General features: G+C 42.2%; 1 protein-coding gene across 1 annotated transcript in view; it reads left to right on the forward strand.

The window, feature by feature from the left end:
* The first annotated feature begins 198 nt into the window (after nt 1–198).
* The window catches only part of BCAS4 (breast carcinoma amplified sequence 4), a 42,686-nt gene continuing 25,191 nt past the window's right edge, over nt 199–17,693 (forward strand). The window contains exons 1-4 of the mRNA XM_050907597.1: nt 199–336; nt 7,266–7,337; nt 14,184–14,285; nt 16,682–16,816. Of these exons, the coding sequence (XP_050763554.1) occupies nt 199–336; nt 7,266–7,337; nt 14,184–14,285; nt 16,682–16,816 (447 nt within the window). The remainder of the gene's footprint in view (nt 337–7,265; nt 7,338–14,183; nt 14,286–16,681; nt 16,817–17,693) is intronic.

A 17,693-nucleotide genomic window follows, 5' to 3' on the forward strand; every position in this document is an offset into this window, starting at 1 on the left:
GGGTGACCGCCCGGCCGCAGCACCCCGCGCCCGCCGCCTCGCGCGGCAGCCGTTGCCGCTCGCGTGCCGCGTCGCTAGGTGGCGGGCGGGGAGCGCTGAGGCGTTGCGGCCCCGGGAAGCCGCCGGCGGCGCTGGCTGGGCAGGCGCCGGGCCTGGGCGGGAGGAGGAGCGGCGGCCGGGGGCGGAGCGGCGGCTGCCATGAGCTCAGCCGGGGACCGGCGGCGAGCTGCCGCGGAGGGGATGCTGCGGCCGGAGGAGCTGCCGGAGCCCCGGGCGGGGGCGGCGGCGGCTGAGGAGAGCGGGACCCGCTGCCTGACCCCGCCGCCCGGGGAAGAGGTAGGCGCGGAGGAGGGGGGCGCCGAGCAGGGGCTGCCCCGGCCCGGGGGCGGTCCGTCAGCTGGGGAGCGAGGGGCGGGCTCGGCGGCGCCCCTCCAGGGACGCCGGCTGTGACGGCCCGAGGGGACGGCTGGGGCCGGGGGGTGGGGGGGGCCGAGGCTGCAGGTGCGGCCGGTGGGCTGCGCTCGGCCCCGTGCCGGCCGCCGGGCAGCGGCCCTGGGGCCGCGGGGGGGGGGGCTCCCTGGGGCGAGGGGCGGCGGGGGAGGGCGGCAGGGAAGGGGGCGGCTCAGCCCCCGGACCGGGGGCTCCCGGCGGGCAGGGCACGGCCGCCGTGGGGGCAGTAACCTCCGCTGGCGCGTCCCCGCCGCCCGGTCGGAGGCTGCCGGGGGCCGCTTCCCCCGACCGATGGCTCAGCAGCCCTCGGGCTCGCCCTGCTCGGGAGCCGCGGGGGCTCCTGCCCCTCCACCCCGAGCGCTGCTCGGCGGGGGTGCCTGTCTGGGCGGGGATGTGCGAGGAGCTCCCCTCCCGCCCGGCTCCGGACTAGCCCGCTGCTCGTGATGCTTGTCTTATTTTTGGAGAGAGCCGGGTGTTTGCATTCCCTCTGGCTGGGGAGGGCCTCGCCTTCAGGTCTCCCGTGTCTGGGATGCAGTGTTGGATAAAGTTGAGCTACTGCCGAGCTCCTGAATAAGTGTTTCCATGCTCCTTTTTTTTTTTTTTTTTTTAAATGACTATGGCTGTGGCTGCTACTCTGGTTTTTGTGGAAACGAAGTCTGTTGGTGACTGTAAGGTCAGGGTCAGAGCGCTGATGTGATTTAAGTGGAATGATGCTTCGTTTGAGGATCTTAGGTGTGGTTAGTTACCTGAATCTAGCTGTTTAGCTCAATCAGGATGGTGACAGTGGTGATCTTGCATAGCACTGTCACCATCCTGGTAACGGATAAGGGACACTTGAGATTCTTTGAAGGCAAAGGGGGGGTTTTGAAGTTGCACTTTGTAGGCTAAGACACTCCCCCACCCACCCCCAAAAAAGAGAGGAAGGCTACAAAAACCGAAGCAGAGCACTTGGGAGTATCCCCCTTTCTGACCTGTAGGTAGCTCCTATCCCACTTGTGCCTGGTGGTGATGTAAAGGGAATAACATTCTCTTTGGGCAGATTATTTAAAAGTTTCTCTTCTCAAGATAAAAGACACTCCCAAATCAGTCTTTAAAACAGCTTCCCCTCACCCCCTTCCTTCATTTTGGCAGTAAAATGTTGATATGATTTATTTTTGTCTCCAATTAAAAAAAAAAAGAATGGGAAACTCTTGTTCAGTTTCACTATTGAGAGAATTTTCTTCCTATGCCTCTCCCTTGACATCATCACTCCATCAATTTCATCTCTCCATGTGTGGTTATCTATGATTTGCAATAAGTGAGACCACTTACATCCAAATCTTGGGATCTTTGTTTTGTGTTTCTGTTCAGCATTTTCGAGGAGATGATATAATGCTTAGTCCATGATACCCACATAATTTTCATGTGGTTAAACCACTGACAGCTTTTGTCTTACTTCTGCATTAAGATCTACTTTATTAGTCATCTACGTATCTATAGTGGGCCAGAAACAAGTATTGTTAATGCTATTAACAATTACAAAAATGAATTTGTAAGCTTGATTGAGATGACATTGCAAAGTGAACTACTTAGTAGGGAATAAGTTTCATTAAAGTATGAGTTTATGTCAGCTGGATTCTATTGGTTTTATCAAGTGCTACTCATACTGGTGTTAAATAAGAAATAAAGAAGACCTGCCAATTAATAAACCAAGTTTCCTGTATAGTGTTGTATGGCAGACTATGTATTTTCGTAACTGAGTGCCAAGGCTGTTAGTTCTTACAAGGAATACAGAAACAACTTGTGTTCTTTGCTACTTGCAAGTCATTCTGTTTCCTTCAGGCATCTTCAGCTGAAATTAAACACTTGTTTTAATACTGATCTCTCTTGATTCTTGCATACATTGGTAGCTTGTGCAAAGCAGCAATATAATTTAGGTATTTTCCTACTTGGGGATTAATCACAGCTTTTGTGGAAGCGTTTTCTTAAGTGTCTCTTCCTGTGGGCCTTGCATTGCTAGCTCAGCTCTGTCACGTATCACAGTGTTGTAGAAATCAGAATGAGGGTTTTCAGTCCCTCTTCACAAAGAGTTGCCTTAGTTTTGCATTTTTTAAATTTTGTAATTAGCAATAACAATTTCCTCTAGCATATAACTCCTAATTTTCATTATGATTTTTGATTTGTGTAGCAGTTGTAGCAAATGAGACTACGATAACGATGAATGCAAAATAAGATACTTGTATAGTCCAGTAGAAGATTTTGCTAAGTGAAAGCTTTCAAGCATATGCTGCATGACATAATATTATTCTGCCTGATTTGAATGTATCCTGTAAATAGCTGTGAAAGACTTTAGTTTTACTATTGAAATACGCTTGCCATTCTGCTCTTTTTGTTTCCCTTTATACACTGATTGTTTTCCCTTTGTAGGGTTTTTTTTCAGTATTCTGAAGCTGGCATAGGAGGACATCACACTGAAGAACCTGTTAATTTTCAGCAATATTGAAATGTTCCTGCTGGAGTCTCTAATGTTATAATGAGCTGTGTGGTTTTCTGGTTTGGCTATTTTTAAAGTTTTCTCTGCCTACCTTTTCATCTTAATGACATGCTAGGAGAGCACTTCAAATTCCAACAAAGGCAGCTTAACTTTTTGAGTGAAAGCGGAAGGCTTTTTGGAAAACTTTGTAGAAGAGATTTAGTGCTGAATTTTCTTTTTTCATGTTCCTTAATGAAGTGTGATAAGTTAGAACACTATATTCATATCTTGTGGGCCTGAGCAGTTGACAATATAAAATACCTGACCCAAATCTTTTTATCAAGGAGCGAGCTTGGTATTAAAAAAAAAAAAAAAAAAATCATTGGGAGAAGCAGGTAGATTGTTACAAGATTGAACGGGAGCATAATGTTGAGGCAAAATGAAAGAAGGAGTGATGGGGGGAGTTATGAAAGCTTATCTTATCTCGGGCTTGGAGTAAAGAGGGAGGAGATTGCTGTTGAGAAACAAAGACATTTAAAGGGAAGTGGTGAGAAAGGGATATTACTATGGGTACAGTATATACTACATAAAAGAAAGCCTGACAGGAAAGCTAACCTCAAAGCTAGACTGCGTATTTTTTCCCTCTAAGTTATGAAATGAAGTAATGGTTTTAATTTTGTTTTGTTTTGTTTTCTTTCCATAAATAAACAGGAGAATCAACAGTGGATATATGGGAACATTAAAATGCCATCTGGAAGTGGTGCTGTTGTGCCTTTGGCTAAAGTTTCATGATAAGTTAACACTGCTATTGAAAGATCCAACGTGTCTCTTCCTCTCGCTACCTGTTTTCTTTGTCAGTGCTAGCCTTAACATGGCTGTGTAATGAATTGAGTCGAAGAACTGATCTGAGCTGAAATGATATGGCAAAGAAATTAACGGTTAGTTTTCAACCCAGAACAATTTCCTGATTCATTCCACTGTGAATGTCTGTTCCCTCACAGGCAAAGGGTTGGCTTCAGGGGCATAAGTGAGTGATGGAAAAGGGTAGACTACTTTTATTGCCAATGCCAGCTTATATAATTTTGAAGTGATTGTGAAATTACAGTCTTGACTAAGAAACACTTGTCACCCCATACTTTCATCATAACTTTGAAATGTGTTCAGTGGGTTTTATTTCAGATCTTAATGATAAATATACAGTGAGTTCTATAATCACCTGGAAGGAGCTTGTATGGTCTGTGTAGTAAGTACCTAATTACAGATGATGGTAAATAAATTGTTGATACTGCAGTTTGCAACAGGCCCCTCTTAACCATTTCGGAAGGTGTCTTAAATACATTGAGCCCTTAGAACGTTGTTTTGCTCTTTTGCAATTCATATGGAACTGCTAAGTATTTGCGGTTGAGTCCTTTTTAAACATGGTATTTTGGCTTTTTTATGCCCAGTGTGCTTTTATAGTAGCATGCCTTGAAGAAATAGTGTTAAGTGGTTTGTTTGCATCTATTTTCTATTGTTTCTTACTGTTGTTGTCTTCTGTTACATTTCAGGCTATGTAACACTCTTTAGAGTAAAGATTAAGGACTGTGAATCTGTTTTGAATTAACTTATTCTCAGTGGTATCAATAAACTTTGCTTCTGTCCTCTAACGCATGCTACTCCAATGTTTGAATCTTTATGAACATTATGAATGGAAGATGCTCATGGTAGCTATTAGAAGGGCTAGTAATGTCAGCAAGCTACCTGCCTGAAGCATGTCTGCAACTTTAGTTGGAGCAGGACAGTAACTTGTATACCTAATGCGACTTCTTTAAATGGATGTTTCTTTAATGCATCATCTGTCAAATTAGTGGAATTTACACCTGCTTTACAGTCATGCATTTAATGATTGCTACCATTAAATGGCCTTTTCAAAGCTGTAAGTTTGATATCAATTTTGGACTATCTCTTTTAAGCCAACTGTGCTAGTCTTAAACGTGTGGCTACATTAGTGGCTTCAGGCCTGTGAAGCTGACTGTGCACAGACTTGCCAAGAAATGCCAGGAGTTTGATAGAATTGTTCTGTAGGCCATCTGATGCCTGCACCACCCACTGAGATTGCTCTGCTGTAAAATACACTTAATAAAAAAGCTAGCAGTTATGTTTCTCTGCCTTATGAAGGCTTCAAGAAATCAGACTCAGGCTTAATGCTTACAAGTTTTTCACAAATTAAATGTATTATAGTAACATGAAATCACTGGGAACTCTTTCATATTTGAAAAGAATGCATTTTTCTGTTGTTTAGCAGTGATCTTTCCAGAGTTAGCCTATGTGCAGTGTGGAGGAAGAGTGCTCTTTCTTTCTGAGGAGAAATTAGATGTGGAAATTCCATTCCTTTATTGAAGCATGCAAAGGAGCAGCAGAAGGAAAACGGCTTTTCCACACAGATAGACATGGAACAGACTGTTAGGGGATGTAAACTCATGTTACCACCACTGAAGTCCACGCATTGATTTACAGTCTATGGATCCCTCCTGATAAACCTGCGGAGTATAAGGTGTCTTAAGGTTTCTTCTGTCCAGATGTGTACACAAAAAAGAGGCGGTGAAACTTTTTTGGGTAGGTTTTTAATCCTGTATAAGTCAAATTACAATGTGAATATAATGAGATAGCTTATGCCACCATGAAGGCTTCACACAGAGTTGGTGAGACACAAGCACCTTAGGAAAGAACCTGAACAGGCTGACAGGTGTGGTCACTAAGCTGGTGAAGATGCCAGCTGCTAGCAGTTTCGCTTGAGTCTAAATCAAGAGCCTAGTATTTTCCATTCTACCCCTTGCTGACAAAGTGCATTTGTCTCACGTATTCTTCCTCTTCCAGCACCCTTTCTTCTATCTAATGCCTTTACATGATAGCAACTCCCTTTGCCATGTTGTTCCAGACAAGAGTGATTGTACCTGTTTTGGGAGGTCCTTGGGCATTTTTAAGAATGGCAAAAAAAATCCTGGAGTTAGCCCAACTGTTGGGTTGATAACTACAATTTGAATTGCAGAGGCAACTCAGGTTTCCTTAATTTTATTACCAGGTGAAAGGATAATAAACTTTATTTAGGAATGAGATCATTCATTACAGCCCAGATGAAAAATGATAAAGAGGTCTGCTAAGGCAACTCTTGCTCTTGTTCTGATTTTACGATGACCATTTAAGCAAAGTAGCCCCAACAAATGGGACAACTTCCCCTTATTTGGCTTTATTTAAAAAAAAGTTTTCATCAGGTTCATTATTTTAATTTTGGAGAATGAGATGTGATTAGGAGAATAGATTCAGGATTTTAAAAATTATTGAAATTACAGTGCAAATGCAGGATTTGGAGTGGCCTTTTAATGTTACTGATTTCCATTTCCTGTATTTGAACTCTGATTATTCCATTTGTTTTTAAAAATGTACTCAGAATAGAAGGTTTTTATCTCCTTGGAGTTCCAATTTTTTACTGGGATTTTGTGAACAACAGTCTTTAACTCTGAACTTCAGTTACGAGTGAGAGTCTATCAGCTTTTGTCCTCTGCAGACGTGGGTATGCCCGGACTCTTGGCCCTGTCTAGGCAGACGCTCCCGTAGCTGTTGAGAATTTTTCTGCAGTTCTGATTATGGGCTCATTTTCTGATATGAGAAAAACATTTCAGCAGCTGTCCAAAACTGCCCTTCTGAGCAGCTCTTGGTTTTCTTTCATCATGTTCTCTCTGTTTCAGAATAGTCAAAGTGGTTTGGTTTGGTTTTTTTTTTCCTTTTAGGTATTTGATAATGGGTTGGGTTTGGGGGGGTTAACCATTTTTCTATCGGTGAATAACGTGTGCTGTAACTTCAAATCGACTTGTATAAATCCCACTTTGTTGTTACATCCAGGTGCGAGTGTTAGAATGCTAACTTTCCAGCTTCAAAACTTGAGTGAGATGCTTTGCAAGGAACTTTGCTGACATACGCGTTGACGTTATAGGTTTAGAAGCCTGCTGGCAGAAAACTCGTTGTGAGATCTAGAACTTGAACTCCGTGTGGAGGCAGATGTTGGGGACATCCTTCCTTGACGCATGGGTCACCTCCTGGCGCGGGGGTGAAAAGCGTCTCCCAGAGCCTCCCGATTTTACGTGTCTCAATGTAATGAATTCTGTGCATCTGGGTTTTGAACTTTTGGAGTTGGTGATACGGTGGTTGCCTAAAAATTCCCCAGCTCGGCTTGGGTTCCCCAGCGGGACGGCAGAAGGGGTAAGGCGGGGGGAGCGGCGCGGTGCCCGGCCGCTGGCGGGCGGCCGGCCGGTACGTGCCCCTCGGCCCCGCCGGAGCCCGCCGAGGCCCCAGCCTGGGCTCTGTGAGTGTTTTTTTCTCCCCCCAGGTGAAAGAAATGGAAGAGACGATCGAAGAGCTGCTGAAGAGGCTGGACGAGTTCTGCGGGATCACGGACGCGGTACGTGCCCCGAGGCCACGTCGCCGCCGGCCCTGAAGGCGGGAAGGCGGGCGGCGCGCGCGGGGGGCGGCCATCTTGATAGCGCGGCCGCCGCGGGAAGGGTTGGGGCGCTGCGCGCGCGCAGCGGGGCGCCGCGCCCGCCAGGTGGCGCTAGGGCGCGCGCAGCCGGGCCGCCCCCGCGGGCGCCGCCCCGCCGCGGGGCGGGTGCAGGTGGGGGAGATGGCGGGGGCTGCCCCGCTGCGGGCCTCTGTCCTGCCTGTTCCCGGCCCGGGGTGCTGCTCTGCCCTCCCGCTTCGCTAGGCGGTGGCGTACCGAGGTAGATTCCGACAGTGAAGTCTAGAATAGGTAAATAATCTGTGTTTTCCATGGCCCTTCCCATTACCTTAGTTGTGTTATGAAGCCTTCCAAGAAGGTTGCTCCAGTGCTACAGCAGCTGGATCGTTTTGGGACAGTGGCACTAGACTGGTTGATGCAGGCAGAGATATGTGCGTTACAGTAACATTCACGGCCACCAGCTATGAATTAAGGCCGCCTGTGCTAGGTGCTGTACAAATGCAACAAGCTAGTTGTGTCTATTAAGAGCCTGCAATCAGAATGTAAGAGAGAAGTTGATACAGGTGGAATAACTGAGTGGGGAGTACTAATTAGTGATGGGGTTGTGACTGATATGCTATGCAACATTTGTAGCACACCAATTATCTTCGCCATTGCCACTGCCTAATTGTTTGGGATAAATCATTTAGAGCAAGAGGTGTATGTTGGTATTTAGCTTACCCCAGACTTTCTGCATAAAGTAGTGCTGTCTGAAGGCTATGTGCGTTCTGGTGTTCACATAAAGGGAATGAATGTGATTTTTGCAGTCAACTTTTCTTCCCTTCCTTAGGCTAAAAAATGTAAAATTAGGTAGAGGAACTGCTACTGCATTTTAACGCTTTCCGAGTGTTTCACAGAGTGCTAGTTCAGATAGCACGGACCAAGTTTACCTAGAAGGACTTCTTATAATCACTGATGCGCAGACCATCTCGCCTTTGGTTAGCGCTTACCACAACATTCTTCTTCAGTCTTCAAGCATCTTGTATAATGTATGTGTCATTGGCAACTACAATGGTTGCTAATTGCATTGAATGCACTTCTAATGACAAGAGGTGACCAGCCAACATCTCCTTGGGGACTTGTTGCCTATGAGCTATTTTGTTGGATGATTCTTAGGAATTGCATAGATAAATGGAGAGGGACAGGATAAAGCGAAGCAGATAAGAAAATTATGTGGCCAATGTTTCTTAGGCAGTTGGAAAGCAATTTCGTGGCTTTATTCTTACCAGCTTTCGTGCAAACAAAAGATATTGGTGTGCTGGCCTTTCTGCACATTGTCATCTGTTCACAGAACAAATGCCAATATTGCCTCCTACGCGTCTTTCCACTTTTCTGTTCATGTATCCCAGTGTTGTTTGGAGAAATGTTGTGCTTACTCTCAAGGACAGAACTCATAAGTCATAGGTGGCCCCAAAGCAGTCTGGTGTGGGCTGCAGGAACCCATTGAAAACTCAAACTAACATATTTGACACAGTTTATGCAAAATATCATCAGCTAACTAATGATTATTATTATTTGCTTATGGGACAGATCTTTCTTGCACCCTGGATGTGAATTCTGCTCAAGAGAAGTGAGGCCATCGTCCTTGTTCTTGGCAAATCAGTCAGCAATATAACCAGTTATTAATCCTTTTTCAACTTCTGTCGGAGGTTTCTGGTTTTGTCATTGGCATGTCTTGCTTAGGGAAAGGAGGCATCATTGCTTCCAGAAGGAAGTGACATGGAGTGGAAAGAAACAAAAGCTTGGCTCATCAAAGTCTCACGGGGTTAATAGGGGACTTAAAAGGAGAAATAGCTGCCTTGTAAGAAAGGTTCAGTATCAGTGGCTGTTTAAGCAGTTCTTTTTCCATTCAGCTTTTGACAAAAATAGCTGTAAAGGAGCATGTGAACCTCAGAGCATGCAGTCTATTTTTTGATACATCTTGGCTTACATTTGTCAGCTTTAGATTCTCTAGTACGGCACATTTAGTCTGTGCAAAATGTAGAATACAAGAGATTGGTTTCTTGGGAATCCTTTGAGTTTCATTCCTGAAAGGTGATGATTACTTCAGTGATACGACATCACCTGCTCAAAGCAAGTGGTTTGAATCAATAGCTCTTCACTGCCGATTGTATTCTGTCTGATTTACTATTAAGTTCATTCACTCAATTCTTCTGTTTGGGAGCTTACACTAAGATTTTGTATGTACCTTACGCTTTTTCCCATCAATCAGGCATGCACCTTACATTTTTGGCTCCAATATAGGAAGATGGTTAGCTTGTTCAGATGGATCCAGTGAGCTTTTAAACCTCCTGTGAGACGACTTCTCTTGCCAACCTTTTCTACAAAAAACACTAACCTAGTTTCAATACACTATCTTTGTATTGCCCCTGAAAACATTTTTCCACAACCTGCAGGCTGTGAATAATTCCCTGGTATGCAGATTATTGACCTTATCTGGGAACATCAAAGCACTGCAGTCAGTGTGCTGATTCTGTGGCTTTCTATCCAGTACCTACAATGTAAGGTTCCTTTCAGCAACACATCAAGTGGTATCTGGGAATCTGATAAATATAATGTAGTATTTGAACTGATTCCAGCTTCTGTGCCTAGCAATAATTTGCTCTTTTGTCTATGCCAACAAAAGGCAAGGGGAATCTCGCTTTTTTCAATTGGGCGTTCAGTAAAGTATTCACGTAGGGGGATTTGGCTTTTCTCCTTTGAGTGTGCTGCTGCTTTTCACTTACAAGTACTCTTGATGCATACATTTGAATATTGCAATGAGGAAAAACCTGGATCCTCAGTGCTAGGAAGACAAAATGCTATTTCCAATGTCATACTGTTGTACCTGGCTAGGCACAGCATGGCACAGCACTTAAAAGGACAGTTGTACAGTAGGTAAGTTACAGTGACAATGTAAATACAGTTCAGCATGCCTCACACTTGCCATGGAAGGAGCATCTTGCAATGAAAAGATTGTGCTAGAAGAATTTTAGTGCCAGTTATTTAACTTTTTGTGACGTCTTCCTTAGGGCACTGACTTCCACAAAATAAATTAATGTCTTTTAAGTGGCTTCAGAGCCTCTCAAATATAATTACCGAATTGTGATTTTTAACTGAGCTATGATTTGAACCAGTGACACAAAAGCAAAAAAATTTCATTGTAATAACCAGACTCTTGTATATGCTGTTCTCCTATTGTTTGCATGGGTCATTGTTGGTTACCTTTTTAGATATGATTCTTTCTGCTTCTTGTGTATCTTAAAACATGATTGAAAATTATATCTATTCAGACACACACAGCTGATTTAGTTACATGTGGAAATTCACTACTTCCATTTCTTTGGCTCCTAATCCTTGAAGAGGATGTATGGATAGATACAAAATCTCTGCTTATATTTGATACTCCTCTTTTTTTTTTTTTTTTAAATATGTATGTTGGTTGTCCAGCATACTCACCAGTTTATAAAACCACAGGTCAGTGGTTCTCAAGCCATTGAACCTTCTTGCAGAACTTGCCCCAGGGAAATGATGTGTTTGTAAATCTTGCTTTACTATGGTTCCACAGACCAGCTGCTAACTGCTTATCTTTGTCTTGTGGACTTACAGTTTGGGAACCTCCTCTCTGAGGCCCTAGGTGCGAAACCTGGTTTCATCACTGGGGAAAAGAGAGGAAGAGGTTGTTTTGTTTGGTTTGCTGTAGCTAGGGTTTGCTAACTTGTCAGGAATGTACCAACCTCAGTTTTCTCTTTTCTCACCACTGAGCTGTTCAGTTTACAGTGGTTACTTTTACTCATGATCCTTTTATGTTACTCTGTGTTAACATACGGGATCAAAGACCGAACAAGAATGTGGAGAGATCCTTTCAAAAAAGTCCCTGTGACAACTAGAATTTGCACAGTATCTTTGACTTGTGTCTCCAGCTACATTTTTGTCCTGAAAAAATAATAGCTTTTATAAAATACAAAATAAGAAGAATCTGTGCTTGTTTAACTGGTACAGATTGAACTGCAGTGTATGCAAGGGTCACGTCTCACTGCCCTACATGCAATATGCTGTTCCTGGTTTGTGTTCTAATTCATCATTCATTCTCTGGTTGTGCTGTCTCCTAACCGACTTTGGTGCTGTTGGTTTGCTACCTCCTTGAGCTTAGTCTTGCTGACTTGAATTAGAAGACAAAGCTCAATCAAACCTTCCCTCCTCACCTCCTCCTCCAATTAACATAGTAAAATCTAGTAAGAGGAATACAGGTTTTTTCCCATGGACTGCTGTGGTGCTTGTACTGAGCACTCAGCTAAATCTTGATAAAGTAAAATACATTGCACAAGAGGAAATAAATCGTGTTTTATAATGTGGGGTTTCAGACCAGTCCTGCTTTCTCTGGCTCATGAGAGGTTGCTGTACCAAGAGAATCATTTCCCTTTGTCATGTGCTGACTCCTCTTGAACTCCTCTGTCGCTGTGGTTCTGCAGACTGCTGCAGAATGACTCTTCTTGAATCGTATTTGCATATCATTTCCTTTCATCACAGGCTGCTTGCTGGAAGATCAGCTCTCCTGTGTCTTGTATTGGTCATTTGCTTTTACCCTCAAAGAAAGATGGTTTAGATTTGTTCCATGTCTGCTCTGACCTTGTTGTGTTGCTAGTTTTTGTACTGGGTCTGTACAACATCTCCCTCTTTCTGGCTATGTCCCAAACTGTGTTTATATTTACGGTAGTTATCTAGCATTTAGCTGTAAGAGTGGCTTTTCCCTGGTCCTTTCTGAGACCAACATTAGCAAACAAGTTTGTTACCTTATCTTTGGAAATTCCAGGCTCAAATTTTAATCTGATGTAGTTTACCTGAGTATGAACCTCACCTCAGACAGATCACCAATCTGTTTTTCACATGTGCTGTATGATAGAGGAGGGGGGTTTTGTCTACCATTGACTCAAAATAGTTCAATAGAACAAACCTGGAATTCATCTGCTTCAGCTCCTTCATTATGGATTAATTCTGTGTTTTTATTTAACATTAGGAAATAGAAGTCTAACTCCATTCACAGGGATCCTGCCCAAGTGTCTGTGCTCACTTTCTGTTGGATACAAAGTGCATACTGTAAAGATAACAGAGTGTGTCTGTGTACACAGTTATGTCACTGCTGGGGGAGGTGTCCATATATATATTTGGTGGATGTGGTGCTGAGACCTGTAATACAGGAGATACTGTTGGTTTGTTTACAATGGAAAGCTGCTACTATTTTGATATGTCTGTTTGATCTCCTATTACAGAATACTTACAGCACTATAAAAGCACTTGATCTGCATGTACTCATTCTGGTAATAAAAATACCATAAAATCTTACTATGAGTCATTTTATATGTATATAGCTTTGTTTACACTCAGCTTTTAGAAACACAACTTCTTAAAAGAAACCAAACACACAAATGAGTTATATGATCACCAATAAAATGTCTAAGTACCTATTAGAGTTTATAAAGCATGGTCCATGGATTAAATGACTTATAGCAGGCATTTATGCTTTATTTGAGATTCTGGATTAAATGTCAAAATGCCCAGAAAATTCCCTGCAGTATTAGCCCAGCTCCAGGTTCTCACCATTCTAGCTAAAAGATCCTTACTCTTTCCTATGAAGTTGAAGGAAGAATATCTTCTAGCTCAGTCTCTGGGACAAAAATCCTTGTTCCTCTATACTCTTTAAATCTGTTAAAATTGTAGGCAGGACAGCTTTAATCCAGAAGTGAACCAAGACCTCCTATACTCCATTGTAGCTGAGAAAGAAAAGTTGTATAAAAGTGGGCTCAAGCGCCTCTCTTACTTCACTTGTCAGTGTGTTGCTGCTCCATTTTACAAATTAGAATGCATATTTGGGTGTTTTAGTGGAGGTTTTCTTGATTTTGCTTTTATCTTTCCCTTCAGAGAGCTCTTCCCAGTTCTTGTCTTATCCATCGTTTTTGGCTTGTACATTCCATTAGCTATAGTGCTCTGTTTGGAGGTGTATCTTACTGCCACCTAACAAAGCACTGGCAGTTGTTTATATAGGAAATTGGGTAATTCTTGCTAACACAACACTTAGCAGGATTTCAGATGAGGTTCGGGCTCTCATATGGATATCAGAAACAAGCTTGGCTGTAGTAGGTAACAAAAAAAAAAAATCTTTCCTGTATTAGGGCATTAACTAGTGTGGAAACTGACAGGGACTGGGGAGCAGAAGCTTTCTCTGAGGTGCCTACGCTATAATGTTGTGTGAAGAGTCTTGCTCTCCTGAGAACTCTAGTCCTGAGCCCCCGTTGAAGGCACGATACTAGAAGTGGTGTACTCAAAGATCTGACTCTTCCCAAAACCTGATTGATAAGTAGTATGAGTTAGCTCTTCTCCAGTAAAATCAAAGCATGATGGATGGTATAGAGGCAGTTTTCATTTTAAATCCATCATTACCCGTCACGTCTACAGTATTTCATAATAGAAAGTAGATGATATCTTGGGAGGAGTAGTGTGGAAATTTGGGGAGAAGAGGGAAGGATCTGGTTACAGTTTTGATGTCGGAGTCTTGCCATCCACTATTGGTTTTTTTTGTTGTCTCATGGATCACTTGAGAAAGTAAGTTATTTTCCCAATCTGTACTTTATAACATACTGCAAAAGGGCCCTTGTGATATCTTTTCTGAATAGGTGTTTTTTGAAATATTCATGTGAAAAAAATAGTGAAGTGAAAAAATAGTGTAGTATTTATCTTCAAGATTCATCCTCATGTGAGATACTTTTTTTCATGCAGATTAGAAGTGATACATCAGAGATCCTGGATGAGACCATTCCACTCATTAAAGACAAGGTGATGGAAATGAACCACATCTATGCCAAAGTTGATAAATTAGAGGTTTGTTCATTGCATTACAAAATTTACATCCTTCTTTTTATGTGTTTTGTAGGTTAACTGTCCAGGTATTTATATGGAGCACTCAGATGTTTATGGCTCTCTATTGTCTTATGTTTCTTTTTAAGTCAGCATGTTTACCCATGGTTCAGCACATATAAGTGTTTATGGTTTTGGAACATCACTGAGTAATTTATTGCTGTGGATTCTACAATTCCTAATGGTAGATTAAAAGCATTAGTTGTGGTTTTGATGTTAATAATAATGCTAATAATGTTAATTTGTTTTGTAACTTGAAGGAGTATCTTGTGAAACCATTTATAACTTCAAAAATTGAAGTCTCGCATCCAGTGCTTGACATACCCATTTTAAGTTGTTGATGATCGTCATGTAGTAGTGGAGAGATCTCTGAGCTCCCATCTTCTGTTGTGTCTGTTTTGGTGTTTATTGTATCCTGAATGAGGGAAGCCAGTATTACTCACTGAGATGATGCCCTCACCATATTTAGTAAGCAGTATGTTAAAATTTATGTCAACTGAGGGCAAGTTTGCCTCTGGGAGGAATGTAATGAAAACATGACGAGATAAATTGTGTAATGTTTAAAATCAGTTTTAACTAACTCAAAGTGAAAGAAACCAAGTGTTTGTGGTTTAAATCCATTACATTAAATCCAGATAGGCAGTGCTTAAGCTTCAGGCTCTACCCCTGTACAAAGTAGTGTCCTCTGGTAAGGTTTATTACACTAGGAGGGACAGGGCAATTGACATAGCTTTCAGCAAGTTTTCTTTAAATGCAATTCATTTTTTGTGGTTTGCATTTTTACACCTACATTTGGTAACAGACTTATCAAACCACTTCATATTTTATGGACTTAGCACCAGGAGAAAGCTTCAGACAGGAAACTGAGGCAAGGCATTTTAGAATAAAAGTGGGAGTCAACTGCTAACCTGTTTAGAAACCTGTCTAGTTTTCAGAACTGAGTACCCCAGTCCAAGAAATAGGTAGCGGGTTCTCGGCGTACTTGACAATTTGGCCATACTTGAATGTATACTTAAGCTAGGACTGTGAAAAATGGCTGAATCAGGTTCCAAACCAACTGTTTCTGGAAGTGTCTCACCCATTCAGGTCTCTTTGCAAATTCCATGCTTATAGGTGGTTGGGATTTTGGGGGGAGTGTGGGGGGGTGTTTTTGTCTTTGAACGGGAAAATAAGATTAAAACTCTAAGCAATTACTTGTGGTAAAAGTATGGTAAGCATCAGGGCTCCATATTGCTTTTTTCCCCTCTAACACAGGGAAGGGAAAAAAAACCCCTTCCTGACCCCATTCCCTTAGTACAGCTGTAGAGACATAGTAATTTGGAATACGAAGAGAACACCAATCTTTGCTAGGCTACAGGCTGCCCTTGAATAATGCACCAGAATTTTGTTGAGAGGCTTTTTTTGGTTATCAAGGGAGGATACCACCTTGATTGGCTAGGAATCAGTTTTCTCCCTAACATTACCAGCTGTAATGGCAGTAATCTGGGAGCACAAGATTAAATTGGCAATTTGAGCTGTAGTTAATGTTTTAATTAGAACTTTTAAATTTAAAGCTTAGCATCCATGGGGATTTTCAAGGGAGAAGTTAACTTGTACTCCCAAGAGTAGAATAGGAAAGGACTGTTGTGTAATGGTTATATAGGATGAGAATCTGCTGGGTTTTAATTTTGATGTAGCCACTGGTACATTTTGGGCAATTAATTTACCTATTCAGTCTCATCTTCCCCATCCCTAAAACGGGCAGTGATCAGCTTCTCAAAAAAAAAAAAAAAGTGAAGCTTAATCATTAATAGAGAGTGTCAAAACTCTTTACAAACTGTTCTGTGTTTTAACAAATAAATACTGTGTTCTTTCTAGTTGGCTTTCCCTTACGGCTCAAATTTCAACTGCAACTGAACACATGTATGTTTTAGGTCAATAATTCCTGACCTTTTTTAGCTAAAATCACCTGTCGTTATCTTTTCCTCTGGCTGTCTACTCCCTCCTACCACTTTGGCCACTTTCTCACTCCCACCAGTAGTAGCAGTCTCTTTGCGGGTTCTGAAGAGCTTTGAAATGTTGCCAGACCTTTAGACACTATGCAAGTGCTTACATACTCTGTATGCTGAAAAGGGAGCAAAAGTCTGCCCTTAGGTAAGGAGAAAAATTAGCCTTAGGTCATGACCAGTGGTTCTTCTCATGGCTGTAAACATCTGTAGTCTACTTCTGGGTATGTGCCCCTTGGATATTTATATTAGCAATAGTGCACTCTGAAATCTTGTTAAAGCTTTTTCTTTGACTTCTGATCTCTAGCTAGGAGAATGTTGAAACCCAGCACAGGTACTTTTATTTTTCATTGGGTGTTTTTCATCTCTCCATAGGCATTTGTTAAAATGGTTGCACACCACGTTTCCTTCCTAGAAGAGCAAGTGCTTGAAGCAGAGAAGAGCCATGGCACCTTTCTTAATACTGTTTGCAAATTATTTCAGTGTGCAACTATCTCATCATTTAAAAACGTGAGTATTTTTAAAGTTGCTTCCAGCAGATGGGAAAGTAATGTTAAATACCCTTTCTGTATCAAATGTGGCCTTACAGCAGATTTAATTATTAATTTTAAGTAGTGTAAAAGAACTAGCTACCGTTTGCTTCTGTAAAGGGATTTTTTTACATTTTTTAAAATTTTCAATAATTTTCTTTTTTTTAAGAGATGCTGCTTAGGCATTGAATAGTTCCAGCAGTAATTTTTGAAGATCTCTACATTTTGCTCCTGAATGAAAGGATTTTCTCTGTATATGTGTATGCAAATAGGAAGTTTGTTATACGTCATCTTGCAGTGAGAGACATAAGCGTAGATTGTTCTTTCTATTTAGTCTTTGTTTTTATGTCAGTTATGTCAAAATTACTTTATAGGGTTGTCCATGGATGAGCACTAGAAGGGGATGAGAACTCTTTCAGTGAGTTTTAGCGATATTTGCTGGTAGAAGAAGAATGTTGGGAGTCAGGGATAATGAGATCTGATGTGGACTTGAGGAAGCTTTATGTACTCTTCATCCTTTCTGTCCCTGTTCTTTTCCAAGAATGTCTTCGTACCACTTACCTTTACACTCTGTTTTCCTTCTCTAAGCTCCCAGGTCATTCTCTAAATCTGTCGTTTCCCCAGCAATTCATCACAGTCTCCAGTTAGCCTTTTCTGAACTCATCCTTTCCATTCCTCCCGCTCCATCTTGATGTGATATCTACCATGTTTTCAGTCTTAGCATATCTCTGTCAGGATCCTTTTCTAGTCTCAACTGCTTCCCTGCTTTTTTTTGTCCCTTCTGTATTTCTGCCATTATGTTTCCCTCCTCATTTTCTTCCAAGGGGCTTCTGTACCAGTATGCATAATACTGGGTA

Source organism: Gymnogyps californianus, chromosome 17, assembly GCF_018139145.2.
Source record: "Gymnogyps californianus isolate 813 chromosome 17, ASM1813914v2, whole genome shotgun sequence".
In the NCBI taxonomy this organism is placed as follows: Eukaryota; Metazoa; Chordata; class Aves; order Accipitriformes; family Cathartidae; genus Gymnogyps; species Gymnogyps californianus.